This window comes from Cryptomeria japonica, chromosome 3, assembly GCF_030272615.1.
Source record: "Cryptomeria japonica chromosome 3, Sugi_1.0, whole genome shotgun sequence".
Taxonomy (NCBI): domain Eukaryota; kingdom Viridiplantae; phylum Streptophyta; class Pinopsida; order Cupressales; family Cupressaceae; genus Cryptomeria; species Cryptomeria japonica.
The window spans coordinates 621,714,157-621,733,525 of record NC_081407.1 but is presented as its reverse complement, the minus strand read 5'-3'; the positions used below and the strand labels follow the sequence as shown (position 1 = coordinate 621,733,525).

Below are 19,369 nucleotides of genomic sequence, written 5' to 3'. Positions count from 1 at the left end.
AAGTAGGGAATGGATTCTTAAGGAATATACAACCTAGATAGGATACCGTCTTAATATTATCATCAAGTGGAGAATAAGGGTTTTAATGTATTGAGAAATGCATTGTGCTTATTGCTTTATCCTTCAAACTCTGCATTTTGCTAACTATGAACTTGATTGATGCTTGTACTTCACAACGTTTCCTTGTCTTTCTTCAGGTATATTACAGGGAGCAAGACTTTGGATGCTGAGAGGACATCATTGAATGGGTGATATCATTGTCTAAGGAAGAGATTGCAATAATAGAACAAAGAATGCACAGTCAGAGGAAGGGAATGATGGACATTTGGCTAAGTGTCAAGATAACCCTGAGAACTGATATGAGGAAATAAAAGAGAATCCTTCAAGGAAGCCACCATTGAAATTTGAGTGTTTTTTGGGAACTTTATATTTTTATAGCAATGTCTATTTTTAGAAAGTTTCACTATGGCCTCGATTGCTCTAATTTCACATTTTGGAAAAACCTTATCCTTCAAAGGGCCTACCAGAAAAATTTGAGCGTTTTTTGAGACTTTCTATTTTTAGAAAATCTATTTTCAGGAAGTCTATTTTTAGAAAGTTTCACTATGGCCCCTATTGACCTAATTTTGCATTTGGACAAACTTTCTATTTTTAGAAACAACTAAACTTTAATTGTAAGTGGAGCAAGTATCCAGATTCAAGCCCAAAAGTGCACCCAAGAGTGGAAATTCTTAGTGAAGGAGGAATTTGGTGAAAAGGAAAATTCCCTCTAGCCCAAAAGTCCACCCAAAAGTGGAAATTCTCAGTGAAGGAGGAATTTGGAGAAAAGGAAAAATCCTCCTCCAGCCCAAAAGTGCACCCAGGAGTGGAAATTCTCAGCGAAGGAGGAATTTGGCGAAAACGAAGAATCCTCGTCCAACCCAAAAGTCCACCTAGTAGTGGAAATTCTTAGCGAAGGAGGAATTTGGCCAAAAGGAAAAATAATCCTCCAACCCAAAAGTGTGCTCAAGAGTGGAAAATCCACTCTGAGGAGGAATTTTCCCCAAGGACAAAAATCCTTCTTTGCCACTCCAAAGGCGCCCAAGTCTTGGAAATGGCAAAAAAAAAAATCTGACTATTTGAAAATTCCTTCTTCCCCCTCCAAGTACACCCAAGCATTCATGAAGTCATTGGAAACAATGAAAAATTGGCTAAGTGTTGGAAATTCCTTCCTTCAAGACAAAATTCTTGGAAATTGTGTAAAATTGGCGAAGTGTTGGAAATTTCTTCCTCCGAACTCCCAAGCAGGACAAAATTTTGGAAAGTGAAAAAATGATTGTATCGGAGAATTCCTTGAAAGTCTAGAATGCACCCAAGCATTCCTCAAGTCATTTAAAATTATTACTAAGGTATGGAAAATCCTTCAGGACCTCCTTAATGCGCCCAACTTCATGATGGCATGGAAGGATGAAATTTCACCAAGGAAAATTCCTTCCCCAGGCTCCAAATGTGCCTATCTCCAAGAAGGGAAGAAATAATTAATATTGCCAAGTGTTGACAAATCCTCCTGCAGGATTGATATGCACTCAAGGATTCCTTAGAAAGGGAAACTCAAAAAATTTGACTAAGTATGTAGAAATTCCTTGTCCAGGCTCCAAATGCGCCCATCTCCAAAATGTTAGAAAATGATAAAACATCAAGGATTCATCTATCCAATCCAAAGGCAACATCAGGACATCAAGAGGCATGGAGGTCCAAAATGAGCAGATCCAATTTATGATATACAAGTTCAAGAAGAAATCCAATCTTAGGAAGTTCATGGAGGAAGAATTCCAATTCTAAACGTCAAGGAGGACATTCAAACTCCAAACGTTCAGGCTTCAAGGCAATCTAGTTCCAAACCCCAAGGTTCACTTCAAAGATCAAAGTTCAAGTGCAAATGTAGAAGGAAGAATTTCCTTCGGAAATCCAAAATCAAAGGTCAGAAAGTTCAAGTGTGAAAGATTTCAAGAATGATAGAATCTTCGACAAGAGAGTCCAATCCATTCCAAGAAGTTGAATTCCTAAATCCAAGTACGTGGAAAGGAGGGGTGATCAAGGAAAAGGAAGCATATGACTTCTCCTGATTGTACCGCACAGTGATATTAGGAAAGGAAGCATTTGGGAAATCAAATGAAGAATCAACCCGGCTAAGGAGGATACTCAAAGAAATTCAGATGGAAATCCTCTCAATGGAGGAATTTTTTGCACAAGAAATGGGAGATAAAAAGAAGTGACCACATAATTTTAAGAGAAAGGTCAAAGAATATGTTTTCAATGACACGAGTTCTTTCTCGGGAAGTCCCCTAGATGACATTTCCATATTCATCAATTTCATGAACAAGATTCAGGAACTCAAGCCAGCATGGGAGAAGACTCTCAGTTAGTGTGAAAAGGATACCATAGTCATGGAATACAAGCATGAGACTACTCCAAGTGCCTCTGAAGATGAACTCGAGATAGTGATATCTAGGTTCATTGAATTTGCCAACAAAGAAAGAGATAAGGGACGCTTACTTCTAGATGATGAGTTGTTTGATGCTTAGTTGACATCTAGTTATTGGTTCTTTACTCTAGTTCTTTTTGCATAAAAGGTGGTCATTTCCTTTGAAACCCTAATTAGGGTTCCATCTTGTAATCTCGGCCCTTGATTGCAAATCAATCTTGGCTGTTCATTTGTGGAAGGATCTTTATAAAAGACCCATGCCTTCTCATTTGTAAATCATTAGATAGCTCATTAGAAATAGAGATCTCTTGCTCTTTAGAGTAGAAGTAGAGTAGGAGAAGGAGAAGACATTGTTGTAAGACTTGGAGAAATAAAATTTGATTTCATTGAAGATATGGTGGTTTCATGTTTATTTCAACTTGTTGCACGATGTTCCTTCGATTTCTCGGGTTGTTAGAAGTGCATTGATGTTAATGGAGAATGTGACAATGTTTGATGAATTTCAATGGGTCATACTTTTTGCACTTAGATGATTTCTATTTGCAATGTAAAGTTAGCCTAAGCCTTTTTTATATGGATGCTTAACTTCTATCATGGGATGTAGATTGTTCATTATGATGGTGTTCATTGTGATATGAAAAGTCTTTGCATAGTCCTTGGAAGATTGCACTAGTTCTCATGGAGTTGTTGTTGAGCATGGCAAAGCAAGACTTGGCGACTGGGAATTCGTCCATTGGAGCATGATCCATTACCCTCATTGTCCCTAGGAGTAGATTAGAACTTCTTAACCTTTTCCCTTTTGTCTTTTTTCTTTTTAGTTCTAGTTAAGTCCGTTCAAGGAAGAAGCATCACAATCTTGTAATATTTGATGACGAAGTTCTAACCATAGCATCAAGAGAAGTGAAGAACAACAAAAGCGTAAGCCCCCCTTGGATTACCAACATACATTAGCCAAAAGAGCTCATGCCCAACATTAAGTTGCATGTACACAGTAGAAACCTTGGAGTCGCCTTAGTGAACTGTTTTTGCAATCTTAGCACGCGAGGAGTCTTTGTTCAAGAGAGGATAAAGTGTCTTTGGCATTTTTATTCTGCATTGGTGTGGTCATAAAACACCCATCAACAGGACGCCTAGGGGACTTCCTTATAAACTTTTCATACTAATAGTGAATTTTGACAATGAATTCTATAAGCAATTTGACTTTGACTCTCAATTTAACATAAATTTGGCATAAGAATTCTTCTAGTTCTTATATGTTAATGTTCTATAATGTATATGTGCATGCTTTATCCATGCTTTCATATGAATATTTCAAATTTCCTTGTATATTTAAATTTTACCTATCTTTATATAGCCGTCCCCTAGCTGCCCCCAAAAACTGGCAAAAAGAATTGGCATCACAGAAACGCATTCCCCATGTCCTCTGCCATCCCTGTCCTAGAAACTCGGGGTAACGTAGAAAATAAATAAATTGAGCTTTAAGATTTTCAAGAAGTATGACATTTAAGCCAAAAAATATTTAGAGTGGAGGTTTTCTTGGGAATATGGTTTTCTTATTTTGCCTCATGCTATAGGTTTGAAGATAGTTTATGTTACAATTTTAACACTTCTTGTTCTTGTAAATAATTGTTAATTTCTGTGATACGAAGCATCTATTCTGACATGTAACTACAATCTTATGTTGTGGGACTTTATCACACATCAAATTATAAAATATGCTAGTGTGTCTATAGAACTTTCCAAGGTTCATGTAGAACTTTTAATCTCCTATGCTCCCCCAAGTTTTGGGGATGGGGACAATAGGGGACGACAGCATGTGTTTCCGGTGCAAGGGTACTTTTGGGCCTTTTTTTAGGGCATCTAGGGGAAGATTGCTAAAAATAGGGAAATTTTTTAAAATATAGAGAAATTTCAAATTTTCGTATCATAACATTGATAAAGCATTCATCATAAACATTATAGAAGCGTAATACATAGCATTAGACTTGAATTGAGATTTCACATGAGAATCAACAAACAAATTAACAAAATTCAAATGCTTTAATTGTTAATGTGCGTACATATTATATAAGAATTATAACAAAAATGCCTCAAGGCTCCAAGTTTCAACTATGAAATGACATAAACATAGAACTAAGAAAATATATGGTTGTCGCTAACTAGCAGATGCAAATGGTAGATCTAAATCAAAATCGGAGCTCAAGTCTGAATCATTACCATTATGAGGGGTTGCCTCAGGCAATGGAACCCCAACCAATCCCTCCTATGTCTCCTCATCAATTTGTGTAGCATCTTCAAGATCAACATCCCAACTTAAGGCTAGAGTCTAGCGATACTTGGAGTCTGGCAACCCTATAGGTGCAAAGCACTGTGTATAGCCGCCAATTTCTTTGATCATCTAGAGGTAAGGTTGTTCCTCTTGTCTGATTTGATGAAGCTATATGTGGACCAATTCCTCTCTGTAGTAGAGGAACTAGCAACATGTGAATCAAGACGAATGACAAGTAACATCAACTTTGGTGCATCCTTGCCATGCCACGTCAACCATCCAATAGGGTTGGTTTGAGCTAATGTAGCCCTATCCAACCTTGCCTCCAATGTGTGGAAGGTTGGACCACAAAGATTGACCAATGCAAGCCACTGTGTGTGAAGTAATGTAGATTCCTCTTTAGTATACATTTTCCCAAGGGCCTTCTTGAAGCCTTCTTTCATGTCTTCATCATGAGATGGAGGCACTCTCCTATGTCATACCATTTGGGATTGAGAGCATATGCTGCCATATGAACCAGGGTGTTCATAATGTTCCACGCCTACGATGCTCCTCATAAAATCCCAAAGTAGGGTCCCTACTATGAATTGCTTACTTGATAGAGAGTATTAACACACTCACGTTAATACTCTCTATCAAGGAGTGTAATGTGTGGCTTGTGTTCTCCAGGTGGAACAAATAAAGGAGCAACAACTATCACATCTTTGAACATTTGTTGAAATATGGTGAATGTGCCACATGAAATGCTATGGCATGAGTGAAAAAAAAATTGGCAATAGAGGACTCAGTCACATTTCATAATTGTGTGTTAAACATAGTTGCAACATTTGCAGTTTTTTCTTTCTTCTAGTAGAAGTAGAAGTAGAACCTTCAGCCCCATAAAATCCAACGTCTATGGATCCTATAGGCAATAATATAGTAGGCTGCAAACTCTCCAATGAAGTTCCTTGCTTTTTTGTCTCCCCTTCCATATGCAATCTAGTTGCCTCAATCTTTTGAGATGGAGTTATAGTTTCATAATCTTTCAACCCTTTACCACCTATCCACAAAGATGACAATAAACTGTCATATAACTGCCCGCACAAATGGCAAAGCCATTCCACTCACCCTTGTGTGTTTTTTCTTATCCTTATCAGCTTGTGTTGCAAATTGCAATAGAGGTTTCTTGGGGTTAAAAAGCCCTTTTGCAAAGTTTTAAAGGAGTTCAGAAGGACATTCAGAAGGGTTTGAACTTGCTGGCCCTGGTACACTCCCATTCCTTGAAGAACCCCTAGTGGCTGCTATAATTCTATGAGTTCTATTTCTAGGTCTACTTCTTTCTTTCATTTGAATTTCAACATCCTCACTATTACTACTAGTACTCTGATTACTGCTCATGATTTTTGTTGGTTAAGAATTTCAAACAAAGCTGCAAGTTCAAATAAAAGGAAAAATAAAATTACAATGCCTGTGTTATAAATTTTGAAAAAAAACTTGAAAAATGCAAAAAAACTGAAAAAAGAAAAGTAAGATGAAGAACTTACCTCTAATGAAGTGGATTTGATGTCCTAATCTCCTCATTCAATTGCTGTTCACTCATGTTTAGCCTGCTGCTCTTCTCTTGCTGCTCTTCACAAAAATTTGCATATGCCAAAATGAGTATGTTTTTTTCTTTATGCCTGTTTAGATAAGTAAGATAGGTTTTGGTTTTCTTTGAAAGGGTGGGGGATCCTTGTGGGCCCACCTATCCCTTTTTTTTAATTAAAAAACCATGTATAAAAAGTACTGGCTCATAGGGGATGGCTAGTTGTCCCTTGGTGTCCCCTGTCTTTCATGTCGTGTTTCCGGTACGTCCTCGATTTTGGGGCCTGATAGGGAAAGGGGGAGGACATTTCTGAGGCGTCTTGGAGTCCCCGGAATGTCCCCTATAGGAGATGAAGCAAAAATCATAGGGGACGCGTCCTTGGGGAGCATAGGTAATCTCTATTTGGAACCTTAGTACAATAAATCGCTATATTGCCATATAGTTCTTGGTGGTCTGTTTATTTCTGATAAAGTTACACCTAACATATCTCTCTAGAAAACAGTGAATATTGTAGTGTATTATTTGATAAGCAACACAGATTTGTGAAGTTTTATAATGAGTCAATTGGAATAAGATTAAGACATTTGACTGCTTTAAACATTCTAATTTCTAAACAGTATTTGAATATGGCTATAGGAAGCTTGCTGATAAAGTGGCAGAAGCTGGATACTATGTGGTTGTTCCTGACTACTTCAACGGGGACCCATATGTCCCAGACCAGAGTAACATTCAAGATTGGCTCAAGAATCATTCACCAGTAATGCTTCTTAAAGGACATTATTTTATATGAATTGTTAGATTTTAGCATTTGAAACATGTTAGCATCGTTTGAACTATCAAGTGGATTAGTCGGAAATCTGATTTCTGCATTGTGTCCTTGAATTATGTAATATTATCACTGCCTTATGTTGATTAGCATTGTATACACTGCTTTAGGAAAAAGGATTTGAGGACTCCATAAAAATTATCGAGGTTTTGAAAAGCAGGGGCATAAGTAGTATCGGAGCAGGTGGCTTTTGCTGGGGAGGTGAGAAAGATTTTATTTTTTCTACCTTTTTGATGATACGCTGGAAAGCTAGACTAATTTTCAAACTCTGACCACACCATTTTTAGGGTGCACTATATTTTCATTGAAATTTGAAGTAGAATTATAAATGCAATCAAGCAATATACTGCCTTCAAAAAGTTGCAGATCTTGGCTTGAGCATAGTTATCACTGAAAAGTTTAATTGTTTACTGCATTGGTTGTTACAGCCAAGGTGGTAGTGGAGCTTGCAAAAGGGGAGGATTTAAAAGCAGGAGTGTTATTGCATCCATCACGTGTTACTGTTGATGATATTAAGGGTGAGAATATAAAGATTGTTTGTAAGTTTCTTGTATGTTAGCAGTAACCTAAGTTTTTTGGGTTCTGCTATATAGTAGTTTATTTGGTGGCTGTTTTGAGTGTTTTTTTTAACTTTCAAATTTAGCATTTTATTTTCAATTGCAATTACTTTCTATTTTTAACTTCAGATGATGGATATGCAAATAAGTGTTTTCTTGTTTGCACCAGCGGTTAAAGTGCCAATGGCAATATTGGGAGCTGAAATTGACAGGTCTACACCACCTGAACTTGTAAAGCAATTTGAAGTTATTTTGTCTGAAAAATCAGAGGTACAATTTGCATTTTGGTTTCCCCCACTCTTGCCATTTCTTTTTGTAAATTACATAGTGAGCCAGTCAAAACTATTTGTGGCCTTTTCTCTTTCTAATGATGCTGATTATGTAAAATAAAAATTTCTAGCACTGCATACGTTACTTAAAATGTTGATGTTTCAATCTTATTAATAGAAAGGTCGTGAAATATTATTCTATGATAATTTGTAAAATCACTCAAGCAATTATGCAAAATGATTACTTGTCCATTATTCCATTGGTCCATAGGTCTAAATTATAGATAACTAGTGAATAACAAGGTGGAAAATTATTGGACAGTTGCAACATGGAAAAAGGTACAGTGCTAGATAATTTTTTTGATCTTGAATACATTGGTACTTATTGTGAAGAAGTGTGATGTTCCCTACTTAATACCCTGGTAAGAATACACATGGTTAGTGAACTAAGACAAGACAAATTACCTTTTTATTTAATACCTCTAAAAATATATAAAATATCCTGCAGAAATCATTAAGATTATTATGATATTTAGCATAATAAATACTCGTTTTTTTATTATGAATGGTTCTGTTGCAGTTTAATGTTATAGAAAATGTAGTCATGACTGGGTTGCCCAGCCAACCCATGCTAAGCCCACCATGTCTTACTAACATTGTGTGGGTCTTATTCCCTAATCAGACTTTGTTTGGGAATGGAGTCACGATCGGGTTGCCCAGCCAACCCATGCTAAGCCCACCGGGTCTTACTAACATGGTGTGGGTCTTATCCCTCGGGTCATACTCTGTATCCTTATCAGTTTATTATATTCAGTTAGATTTTTAATTAAACAATAATGACACCAGTGATTGTATTGCCATCCACTGATTATTATATTATTTGATACCATTTGCTTATTTTACAGTTTGTTTTAAGATATTCCAAAGTATTGTTATCTTAGTGTATTATTAGCCAGATCGCAATTTGCATTATCCTTATATGTGTGATTTTGTGATTACCATATTAAAATGTGAAACCGTTTAGAGATTAATACTGTTTTTATACTGTGGTTCATTATGTATTAATATGCATGTATCATCAGCTTTAGAAATGCTATGAAATTCTGCAGATGTATTATCAGATTATTACTAATTACCAGTTGTATGAAATCCGGAATGATTCTACTCAGAATATATTTCCACTGCCACTTGTTGACGATTTCTTTCTCCTCTCTAACCTCCGACCTTCCCCTTGATGGGATGCCAACACGCACATAAATATCCCATGGGAATCGAAGACACAAAGTCACGCCCCTTTAGAAGAGACGTGACTTGCTTTAAGTCACGTCCACACATTATACTGTCCATTGCCTGGGGTTACGACCTTTGGGAATATGGTAATACCCAGTGCGATCTTCTTAAGAATTAAGCACCATTAATATTAATAGTTATTTATTAGTATTTGCCACTAATTTAATAGTTAACAATGATTCATATTAATTAGAGTTTTAATAAATATTTGTTGCAAAGGTAGACAAATCTGGTCTGCCACTATGTGTTTGCTCCATTGCATAGCAAATATAATTGGGGACCTTCGTCTTAAAAAGTAGTTTGTTTTTTCTTATTCTCTATGTTTCACTTAGAGGCTTGATAGGAAAATTATGAAGTCTTATGGAATAAGACAATTTTCCACAACTAACTGTTAGTACTATGTACAAATTGTTATCTTCTAACTTCTAGCTTATTGAGGATGCTATCAAGGCTGCCACCCTTGATCAGATAATTGCTAATTATTATTAGGTCATAGATGGGGACATGACAAGAAGAATTTTTTATATGGCCATGGAAGACATGTAAATGGAGGCACGATACAAAAATTATAGAGAATTGGGGCCAAAGGGAAACCGAAAATTTCCAAAACGGTTGGAGAATGAAAACAAAAAGGAAAAAATGAGGATGGTGGTAAAAATAAAAAATGGAGCTGATAAAAAATAAATTTAAAAGGAAAAATGACAGCAAGTAGAGAAAAAAGAAAATTTTCATTAAAATATTAGAGTTGGAGAATATTACAAAGTGCAAAGGCGAATTTATTAAAGTGCCGAGGATAAAAATTAATAAGGGGGCAGAATTAAAAAATATTATACAGTATGGAGAAAAAATAAAGAGACAATTAAAGGTTGAAAATATTAAGGTGAGAATTAAAAAATTATTAAAGGTGGGGACATATTCTCGGCGGCATTGTACTTTTTATACTCGGTGGCATTGTACTTCTTATTGTTAGTAGCATAAAACTTCTCGGCGACATTCTATTTTACATTCTATTTTACATTCTTAGCCACATTATTTTTTTCATTCTCGGCTATATTATGTTTCTTATTCTCGGCAATATCATCTTTCTCATTCTCAGTGGCAACCGATTGTCAAGCATGACTTTCATTGTACAACCAGCATACAATGTCTTCTAAAGCTCCTCGTATGGCTTCAGCCATACCACAGCATACGACATTCACATATTCACACTGTACGACCAGTTCGGGAACTCATCATATGGCCCTTTCATAGATTCATCATAAACCTTAATAGAAACCAATCATACGACATCCTCAAGTACTTCTCATTGTACGGTGGTTGAGCACAATAATTCATAGCGTATGACACTCCATACTCGGCATATGGCCGCCAAAAGTTATGTTGTATGATGCGTAGGCATTTTCATAGTACGACATCCAAGCATTCAACTTGTACGACCCCCAAGCATTCAACTCGTAGGGCCTGCAAGCATTGATAGTGTACGACATTTTCATTATGACATATTACGACAATTTCATTGTGACATCATTCGACAATACCACTGTATCGTATAGTTTGACTACGTACGACATTTGTACTTGTGGCACATTCTTGGTGGATTTCATAGAGTACGACATCATTTTTCCAGTCAGCCAAACAATTATCTTAACTGTTTTCAAAGGAAGTATTATAAACTCAAAACTAGGTGAGCAAAGTCACTAATTTCAATTGGGGGAGTATGGATGCAAGTAGATTAACACAATTAATCTATTTCAATATACTAAAATTGATTGAGAAACTAATCATGAAGCCAATCATTGATATTCTTCAACTTATTAGTTATTAACAAGTGCTTATTTATTTTCCTCATTAGATGATTGCTTTCATTATTGATAGTTCTTAATATAAATATCAGACCCTGCTACTACTTCAGTTTAAGGGAGAAGGGTCTATGTATGTTACCAAAGCGCTTAGAGACTGAATACAATAGGTTCCCTCAAAGTCTAGAGATCCAAGCCCTTACCTATCTTGGGTCTATACCCTCAAGGCTTATGGGTTGCTGATCCCCACCCTATCTTGGGACTTAACCTATTGCTTGGATTTAGACTGCCCCTCTTTGGAACATCTCATTCCCATCTTCTTAAATACTAACAGCAATAACATGATTTAGACGATAAGTATACTAATTTCTTATGTATTTTTGAATATATATGAAATTAAGCATGACTGCAATACATATTGCAGTCCATATTAATATTACTATTAATTCTGCATAAGAACTTTATCGGGCTTCATATATTAAGCATACTTATTAGACACATCCCCATGCATACCACCAAGAACAAGGATGTTACTGCCTGTAACTTAATAACAGTTCTGATCTGATCCAATGCATGGTGATGTCACTAGATGCTTTTGATTCCTTCCCTTTATATCTCTCAATGTGAGGGAGAGGTCACACCTTTTCATCATGTATGTCCTTTGGCAAGAGACACACCCTTTCACCATTAGCATGCTTTGAAAGAGTGCAACTCTTCATTCTTTCTGCCCTTTGAAAGGGACACAACCTTCCACAATCACATCTGCACTTCTCCAATTCCAAATTCTCCCCCTCCTCAAATGAGGTTCTCTTCTCCCTTTTATATCTCACCTTTGAGGGAGCCACAACTTATCATTTAATGCCTTTTGACCATTCATTAACTTTAATCAAATTTTAATTATATTCTTTTATATTTTAATTTTAATTTTTATATTTATTCCTTTGTATTTTATTTTTATTATTTTTATCATTTATAATTAAATTATATTTCAAAGTAGGGACATTACAAGAAGGCCAAGGGCAGTGATGATATTGTTACAACGAATTCAATTGCTTGTGAGAACCACCGGGAGTGAGTGTCATAGATGGTGGTAGACTGCAAATGATGGCCACGTGCTGAAGGTTGCACTCTGCCATGCTCAGATTGACAAAGCTGTTTTGCACAACTCCCTTTTTTTAATTCGAGGGACTTCAAGCCATACTTGCACACAATGGTGGTGCAATATAATAGGGTGACTTGAAACTCCATTGATTATAGAGAATGCCAGGTTACTATCTCTTATAGACCTTTAGACTTCACTAGAGTATTTGGCATACCCTCCATAGGGAGCTCAGTGGGGAAACCTACAAAATTTACCCACCAACTTAAGGAGGCGCTCACCAAGTGAGTATGCAAATAGGACTTGACATAGGAGGAGATTGATAGTATTTGGGGTCCAAGGAACAAAAGACCTAAGAAGAATTTTCTCGCCACGGCTGAGTGCAGATGCGTGCTTAACCTTTTGAAGTGCAGATTGATGGGAGCCAACCGAGTGTTAGATGTTGCATTTTGGACGATAGACGTCATGATAGGACTGAGCATAGGAAAGGTGTATAATTGGGTGACAGGGTTGTCTGAGAGAATGCACAAGTTCTTGAGCTTAAGGCACAAGGCCTTCTATATGACCCAACACACTGTTCAAGCTCCTAATTCCAATTAAGATTTGGTGCTGGTCCAATAGCTTTCCTAACTCAGGGATAGTTATCCAATTTGAGCAACCTTTCATGGACTAGAAGCTACATTTAATTGTCAACCCAGGGACATGAACTTTAAATGGGTCAGCACTATATGTGCACTATGGGATTCTCTTAGCTATTCTATTGATGTGTATAGAAAACTGGAAACATAACAGTGCTGAAAATAAATCTAATTGTACAATAGTGGTTTAAAGAAACTATGTAATAACACAATAGTTTGTTGTGGGTTTTGCTACTATAACTATCAAAGGTGCAAAATATCTTAAGTGGCCCTTGCTTAGATAATTTACACTCTTGATCAAGTGTTCAAGACTCATACACAAGTGACTCGCTCATTAAGAAATTACAATCTGCTGCTTCTATTAAAATTACTGTTGCTACAGATCCGTTTCTACACGATGACGACTCTTTAATCCTAATTACTCTCTAATACCCTTTTGTTTGATTACAAATTCGAATATATAAGTTAATTGACTCTCTAACAACCATATAATGTGTCCCATCAATCTATTTAAACAAGGAAGAGACCTATTCTTCTAAGTGACAACAAAACAATGACGAAGAAGTAGAGTTCTATTACAACTTGTCTTATTGACTGATTGGAAAAGAGTTTACATTTGGAATCTTTTATTACAAAGATGGTTTGTTGGAGATTTGTTGGTGTACATAAATAGATTATAATTCATATACAACCTCCTTTCAAGTTGAAACTCGAATTACAATAAATGAAAGAGGTTTGACTATGTCTGCTGCCTTTCTTGTCACCATGGCCGAGTGGAGATGTGTGCTTAACCTGCTGAAGTGCAGACTGACGGAAGCCAACTGAGTGTTAGATGTCGCATTTTGGATGATAGATTTCATGATATGCCTGAGCATAGGAAACGTATATAATTGGGGGAGAGGGTTGCCCAAGAGAATCCATGAGTTCTTGAGCTTAAGACACAAGGCTTTCTATATGACCCAACATACTATTGAGGCTCCTAATTCCAATTAAGATTTGGTGCTGGTCTAATTCCTAACTCAGGGATAGTTATCCAATTTGAGCAACCCTTCATGGACTAGAAACTACTTTTAATTGTCAACCCAGGTACTTGAATTTGAAATGGGTCAGCTGTATATGTGCACTATGGGATTCTCTAAGCTATTATATCGATGTGTATAGGAAATTAACTGAAAGCAATAAACAAAGTTGGAAACATAATAGCACTAAAAATAAATCTACCTGTACAACAGTGGTTGTAGGAAACTATGTAATAACACCTGTGGGTTTCGCTACTATAACTGTCAAAGGTGCAAAATATCTTAAGTGGCCCTTGCTTAGATAACTTACACTCTTGATCAAGTGCTCAAAACTCATACACAAATGACTTTCTCATTAAGAAATTACAATCTGCCGCTTCTATTAAAATTCCTACTGCTATTGATCTGTTGCTATAGAATGATGACTCTTTAATCCTAATTACCCTTTAATACCCTTTTGGTTGATTACAAGTTCTAATTTATAAGCTAATTGACACTATAATAACCATATAATATGTGTCCCATCATCCCTTTAAACAAGGAAGAAACTTATTCTTCTAAGTGACAACAAAACAATGTCTAAGATGTAGAGTCCTATTACAACTTGTCTTCTCGATTGACTGGAAAAGCATTTACATTTGGACTCTTTTATTACAAAGATGATTTACATGAGATTTGTTGTACATAAATATATTACAATTCATGTACAATCTTCTTTCAAGTTGAAACTTGAATTACAATAAATGAAAGAGGTTTGACTAAGTTTGTTGCCTTTCCTATCGCCACGCCAGTTTTGTCTCAGTCAGCTTTGGTGAATGGTGATCCTTTATTATTGTGAATCTCTTAAAACAGATGCATCCATGTTTAAAATAATACTTCCATGTTTGAAATGGTGCACCATTAGGGCTACCCATTATTCTGTTCAGTAGTAGGATGATATCACCATACTCCTCCTTGAAGTAAGGACGCAACGGATGCTTTGGCACTTTCCGTTGAGGTCTTTTCTTCTCTAACCAAGACTTGTTAACATTCGCAACACAAAGTTCAGACTGACTGTCATAGATCCTCTCGACTTGCTCCTTAGCTTTGTATGAGGCCTTACTATGGTTTGGTATACCAAATGTCTCCTGAATGGATAATTCTGACAGATTAGCCAGGACTCTTCCATCTGGTGCAATTATCTCCCTGGATTGTGCATTATAGTGCAAAGCACATTCAACTATCAGTTCAACACATTGCTTGGCTGGTGGAAATCCAACTGCTTGGACAATTCCATTCTGCATCATCTTACGAGTAATAGGTGTATGAATGTGTCCATCATGTCCATACATCCTTTTCTTGAATTCCTCAATATCCACATGCTCGAGGTCTTTGTCAGTGATGTTCTTCCATTCGGATTTGATCTTGGACTTCAATTGTACTCCCTTGCTGGCGAACTTCATTGTTGCCTGCAAAAACACATGAAAACTTAATGTTATTTTCAGAATTTAATTCTGATTTTTTAATTTTCTTTCTGAAAATTTCACTTTCAGCCTATTAAAAGGTTAAGTTTCTGCGAAAAAGTAGACTAAAGATGAAGGGTTTGGTCAAGAAATTGATAAAAATTGAGAAAAATAAGACAGAAAGGTCAAGAAATTCAGTCAGATTGAGTTTTTGAATTTTCTTTATGACTAAAATTTACTTCTGATTCTGAAAATCTGTCTTAAAATCAGAAAAGAGTGTAATTTCTAGATCTCCAACACTTAGAAGAATCTACTTTTGGAAAATTCTTCTTTAAAAATCCAAAATTCACAAAACTTGAGAGAAAACTTCTCTCAATGCTCTCCAATTCTCAACCTGATTAATGAAATGTGAAATGAATTGGTTGAAAATATATAGAGTTTAGGGTTCTTAAATTTAGAAGTTTTTATTTTTTGTTTTTTTTAATTATTTTTTTTTTTTAATTATTATTATTATTATTATTTTGTGTTTTAATCTTTCAAAAATGGAAAGTTTTATTTTTTCTCAAAATTTCTTGAATTTTTGAAAATATTTTTGTGTTAAAAATAATCTTAATTTTGGAAAATAATTAAAAATTTATTTCATGTGATAAAATTATTTTCCGACTTGCTGGTCTGATTTCATGTGGATTTTACTCAAAATTTATTTTCTTCATGTCATGGCAAATTGGTTGCTCTCATATTTTAGGTCTCTGGCTAGGCATCTTCACATATTCCATTTATGCCCAGATGAATCAATTCGTGTCAGTGTTTGATCAATCTTGTTTGGACAAGGGTTTGGTCAATATTTTAAATCTTGACCGGATATGTCAGGGTTTGTGTCTTGGAATTTACTTTAGTCTTCATGTCTTGGCATGCTTCATGTCAATTGGTTTTGGATTTTAGACTTGGAACGTTCTTAGACAATCATCCTTTGATGAATCTTCATGCTTCAATCTCTTTGGACAAAATTAGTGGATTAGAAAGGTTTGGACAGTCATGAGCCTTCTTGTCCTTGGCAGATTTGGAAATATGATCAGACCATTTGTCTTGCTTTTATCCTTGATCTTGTTTATATGGCGAACTTGAGCTTTGTTTGGAGCATTCTTTGTGTTTGGCCTGCCAACTTATGTCTTGAATCAGACTTGGAAGGATTTTGGACAGTCATATGTCGTTTATATCTTAATGGCATGTATGTTTGGAAGTTGCTTTGTCATGTGCTTGCTGTCCACTGCGGACTTTGATGATGTCTAGACAGTTTGTCTTGCTCTCTGTCAGGTCCTCTTAGCAGGCTTCATGTCAATTCTATTATTTTAAACCCTAGGTATGTTAACCAGATTTATCTAATTGATTATGCCCTAGGTTGTATTCAGATTTGCAGTATTTTAGTAAACCAACATAGACTAAATTGTAATCAGATTTGCAGTATTTTAGGAAACCAACATAGATTAAATTGTGCCCTAGATTGTAATCAGATTTGCAGTATTTAGTAAGCCAACATAAATCAGAAATAGAACAGAAGACAAACAAGCATACCTTGGGAAAACCTCCAAGGAGGAAAAACCCAGCATGAAAGACCCACAGGTCAGATTATATATTCTCCTCTAAAATATAAGTACAATACTTAGCTCGAATCTGATCTTCACATATCAGATCTGTCCTTGTATGCTTCAATGACTTGCATCAAAATCTACCATGTCCCTTTGGACAATTTCGCATCAAGCTAAATTAGTTCGCACTCTTCCTTAAGTTCGCACAGCAGAGCTAAATCGCCTTTTGATATCATTCAACTTGATTGAAATGACTTGCAAATTGTCATTTACTTATATGCATCTTTATTCATTTTAAGTCGGCCTCCTTGTAAGTCGGCCTCCTTATTATTTTTGGCGCTAATGTTATTTTGGAGTGTGTTTAGCGTGGCATGGAGAATAAGGATGGGGTCACGTTATTTTAGGGTAGGACCCGGTCCTAAAAGGGGGTTCGGATGTTGCCTTTAGGCAATCCGAACCCCTATACCCCTAGTTACAATCAACACTCCCTCTTAACTAGGGAGGATGAGAATACATAATCTGAACCTTTTAAGTTCCATCTAGCACACAAGCATAGAATGGATCTAGCACACAAGCATAGAATTACATCTTCCACCTAGCACACAAGCATAGGATGGTTCTAGCACACAAGCATAGAAAGTGTAATACATCAGTGGGTCTTTACATTATTACAATTCTCCATCTAGCACACAAGCATAGATTGGATGAAATTCATTCTTGCACACAAGCAAAGAATGATTCAAAGTGCTACCAATAGTCACTGAGATTGAAGCTCCCTCTCAATCAGGGTTTCGTTTTCCATGACACCAAGTCTATCTCTGAAGTACTCGAACTTCACTCTGGATAAGGGTTTGGTGAGGATGTCAGCAATCTGTTCATCTGTGCTAATGTACTTTAGATGAATGGCGCCTCTCTGCACCATATCCCGAATGTAATGATAGTGTGTTTCCACATGTTTGGACCGATCATGAAATACATGATTTATTGACATCTTTATACAACTTTGATTATCACAATGAATGGTGGTAGGATCATTGACTTGACCAAATAATCCAACAAGGAGCTTACGAAGCCACACTGCTTCTCTGGATGCAACAGATGCGGCAATGTACTCAGCTTCTGCAGTGCTTAATGCTACCGAAGATTGCTTTCTGCATGCCCAAGAGATCACTGCGTAGCCCAAGTTGAAGCAGATGCCTGAAGTGCTTTTCCTGTCCTTGACGCTTCCTGCCCAATCTGAATCTGAGTAGCCTTTAAGGAGGATTGGGGTATTAAGTGAATACTTCAGCCCATAACCAATCGTGCCACGTAGGTATCTTAGAATGTGCTTGGCAGCAACCAGGTGAACATGCTTAGGTGAGCTCATGAACTGACTGAGAGCATTCACAACATAACATATATCTGGCCTAGTATTGACTAGGTACATCAGGGAGCCAATCAACTGCCTGTACTCAGAAGGATGTGCAAAATCCGAGTTAGCTGCAGAAACACTTAACTTCTTTAAGTTAGATTCCATAGGAGTATGCATAGGTTTACAATCTATCATTCTAAATCTTTTCAAAATGTCAATAGTGTATTTTCCCTGACTTCGAAAGATTTCATTAGCTCTTTGCCATACTTCTAGCCCTAGGAAGTAGTGCATTAGACCTAAATCCTTCATTTCAAATTCTGAGGCTAATTCCTTTTTATATCTTATGATTAATTTATTTTCACCCGTGAGAAATAAGTCATCTACATACAAAACTAAAATAAGCATCTCATCATTATAAATTTTCAAGTAAATGTTAACATCAACATCATTCTTGGAAAACCCTAAACTTAGTAAGTACTTATCAATTCTTTCATACCAAGCGCGAGGAGCCTGTTTGAGCCCATATAAAGCTTTCTTCAACCTGCAAACATGAGAATCTCTTTTATGGATTACATAACCTTCTGGTTGCTCAATATAGACTTCCTCCTCAATGACACCATTAAGGAAGGCTGTCTTAACGTCCATTTGATGCAGCTCCCAACCTTTGGCTGCAACAATAGCTATTATAGACCTAATAGAGGTATATCTAGCAACAGGGGCAAAGGTTTCTTCATAATCTATTCCTTCCTTTTGAGAAAAACCACGAGCTACAAACCTAGCTTTATATTTTTCAATACTACCATCAGCATTATGTTTAATTTTAAACAACCATTTAGAGGAAATGACAGACTTACCTTTTGGGTCTGGGTACGATGTCCCAGACATCATTCTTGATGATAGACCCATACTCTTCATCCATGGCTAATTTCCAAGCATGATGGGACATAGCTTCTCCGATATTGTGGGGTTCAGACTCAACTATATTGCACATCACAGAAATGTAGTTGGCATGATTTTGGACACTCTTGCTATTTCTGAAGGTTCCTCTGGGAGCAGCAAACCCTTTAGCATCTTGAATTGTATTTCTAACCCAAAGTGGTCTCTTCTTGCAGACCACAATATCCTGAGGTATATTGGTAGATTGCATGGGTTCTGATGAGTCATTCTGAACTTCCCGATCTGGAAGATCAGTAGAC

General features: G+C 36.4%; 1 protein-coding gene across 2 annotated transcripts in view; it reads left to right on the top strand.

Annotated features, from left to right (window-relative positions):
- LOC131060111 (endo-1,3;1,4-beta-D-glucanase) overlaps window positions 1-19,369 on the top strand; it is a 76,664-nt gene that overhangs the window by 31,133 nt on the left and 26,162 nt on the right. The window contains exons 2-5 of one of the 2 annotated variants that reach the window (XM_057993215.2): window positions 6,915-7,054; window positions 7,234-7,324; window positions 7,552-7,641; window positions 7,850-7,950. In XM_057993215.2, the coding sequence (XP_057849198.1) occupies window positions 6,915-7,054; window positions 7,234-7,324; window positions 7,552-7,641; window positions 7,850-7,950 (422 nt within the window). The remainder of the gene's footprint in view (window positions 1-6,914; window positions 7,055-7,233; window positions 7,325-7,551; window positions 7,642-7,849; window positions 7,951-19,369) is intronic. The other variant, XM_057993214.2, reaches the window with a different exon arrangement.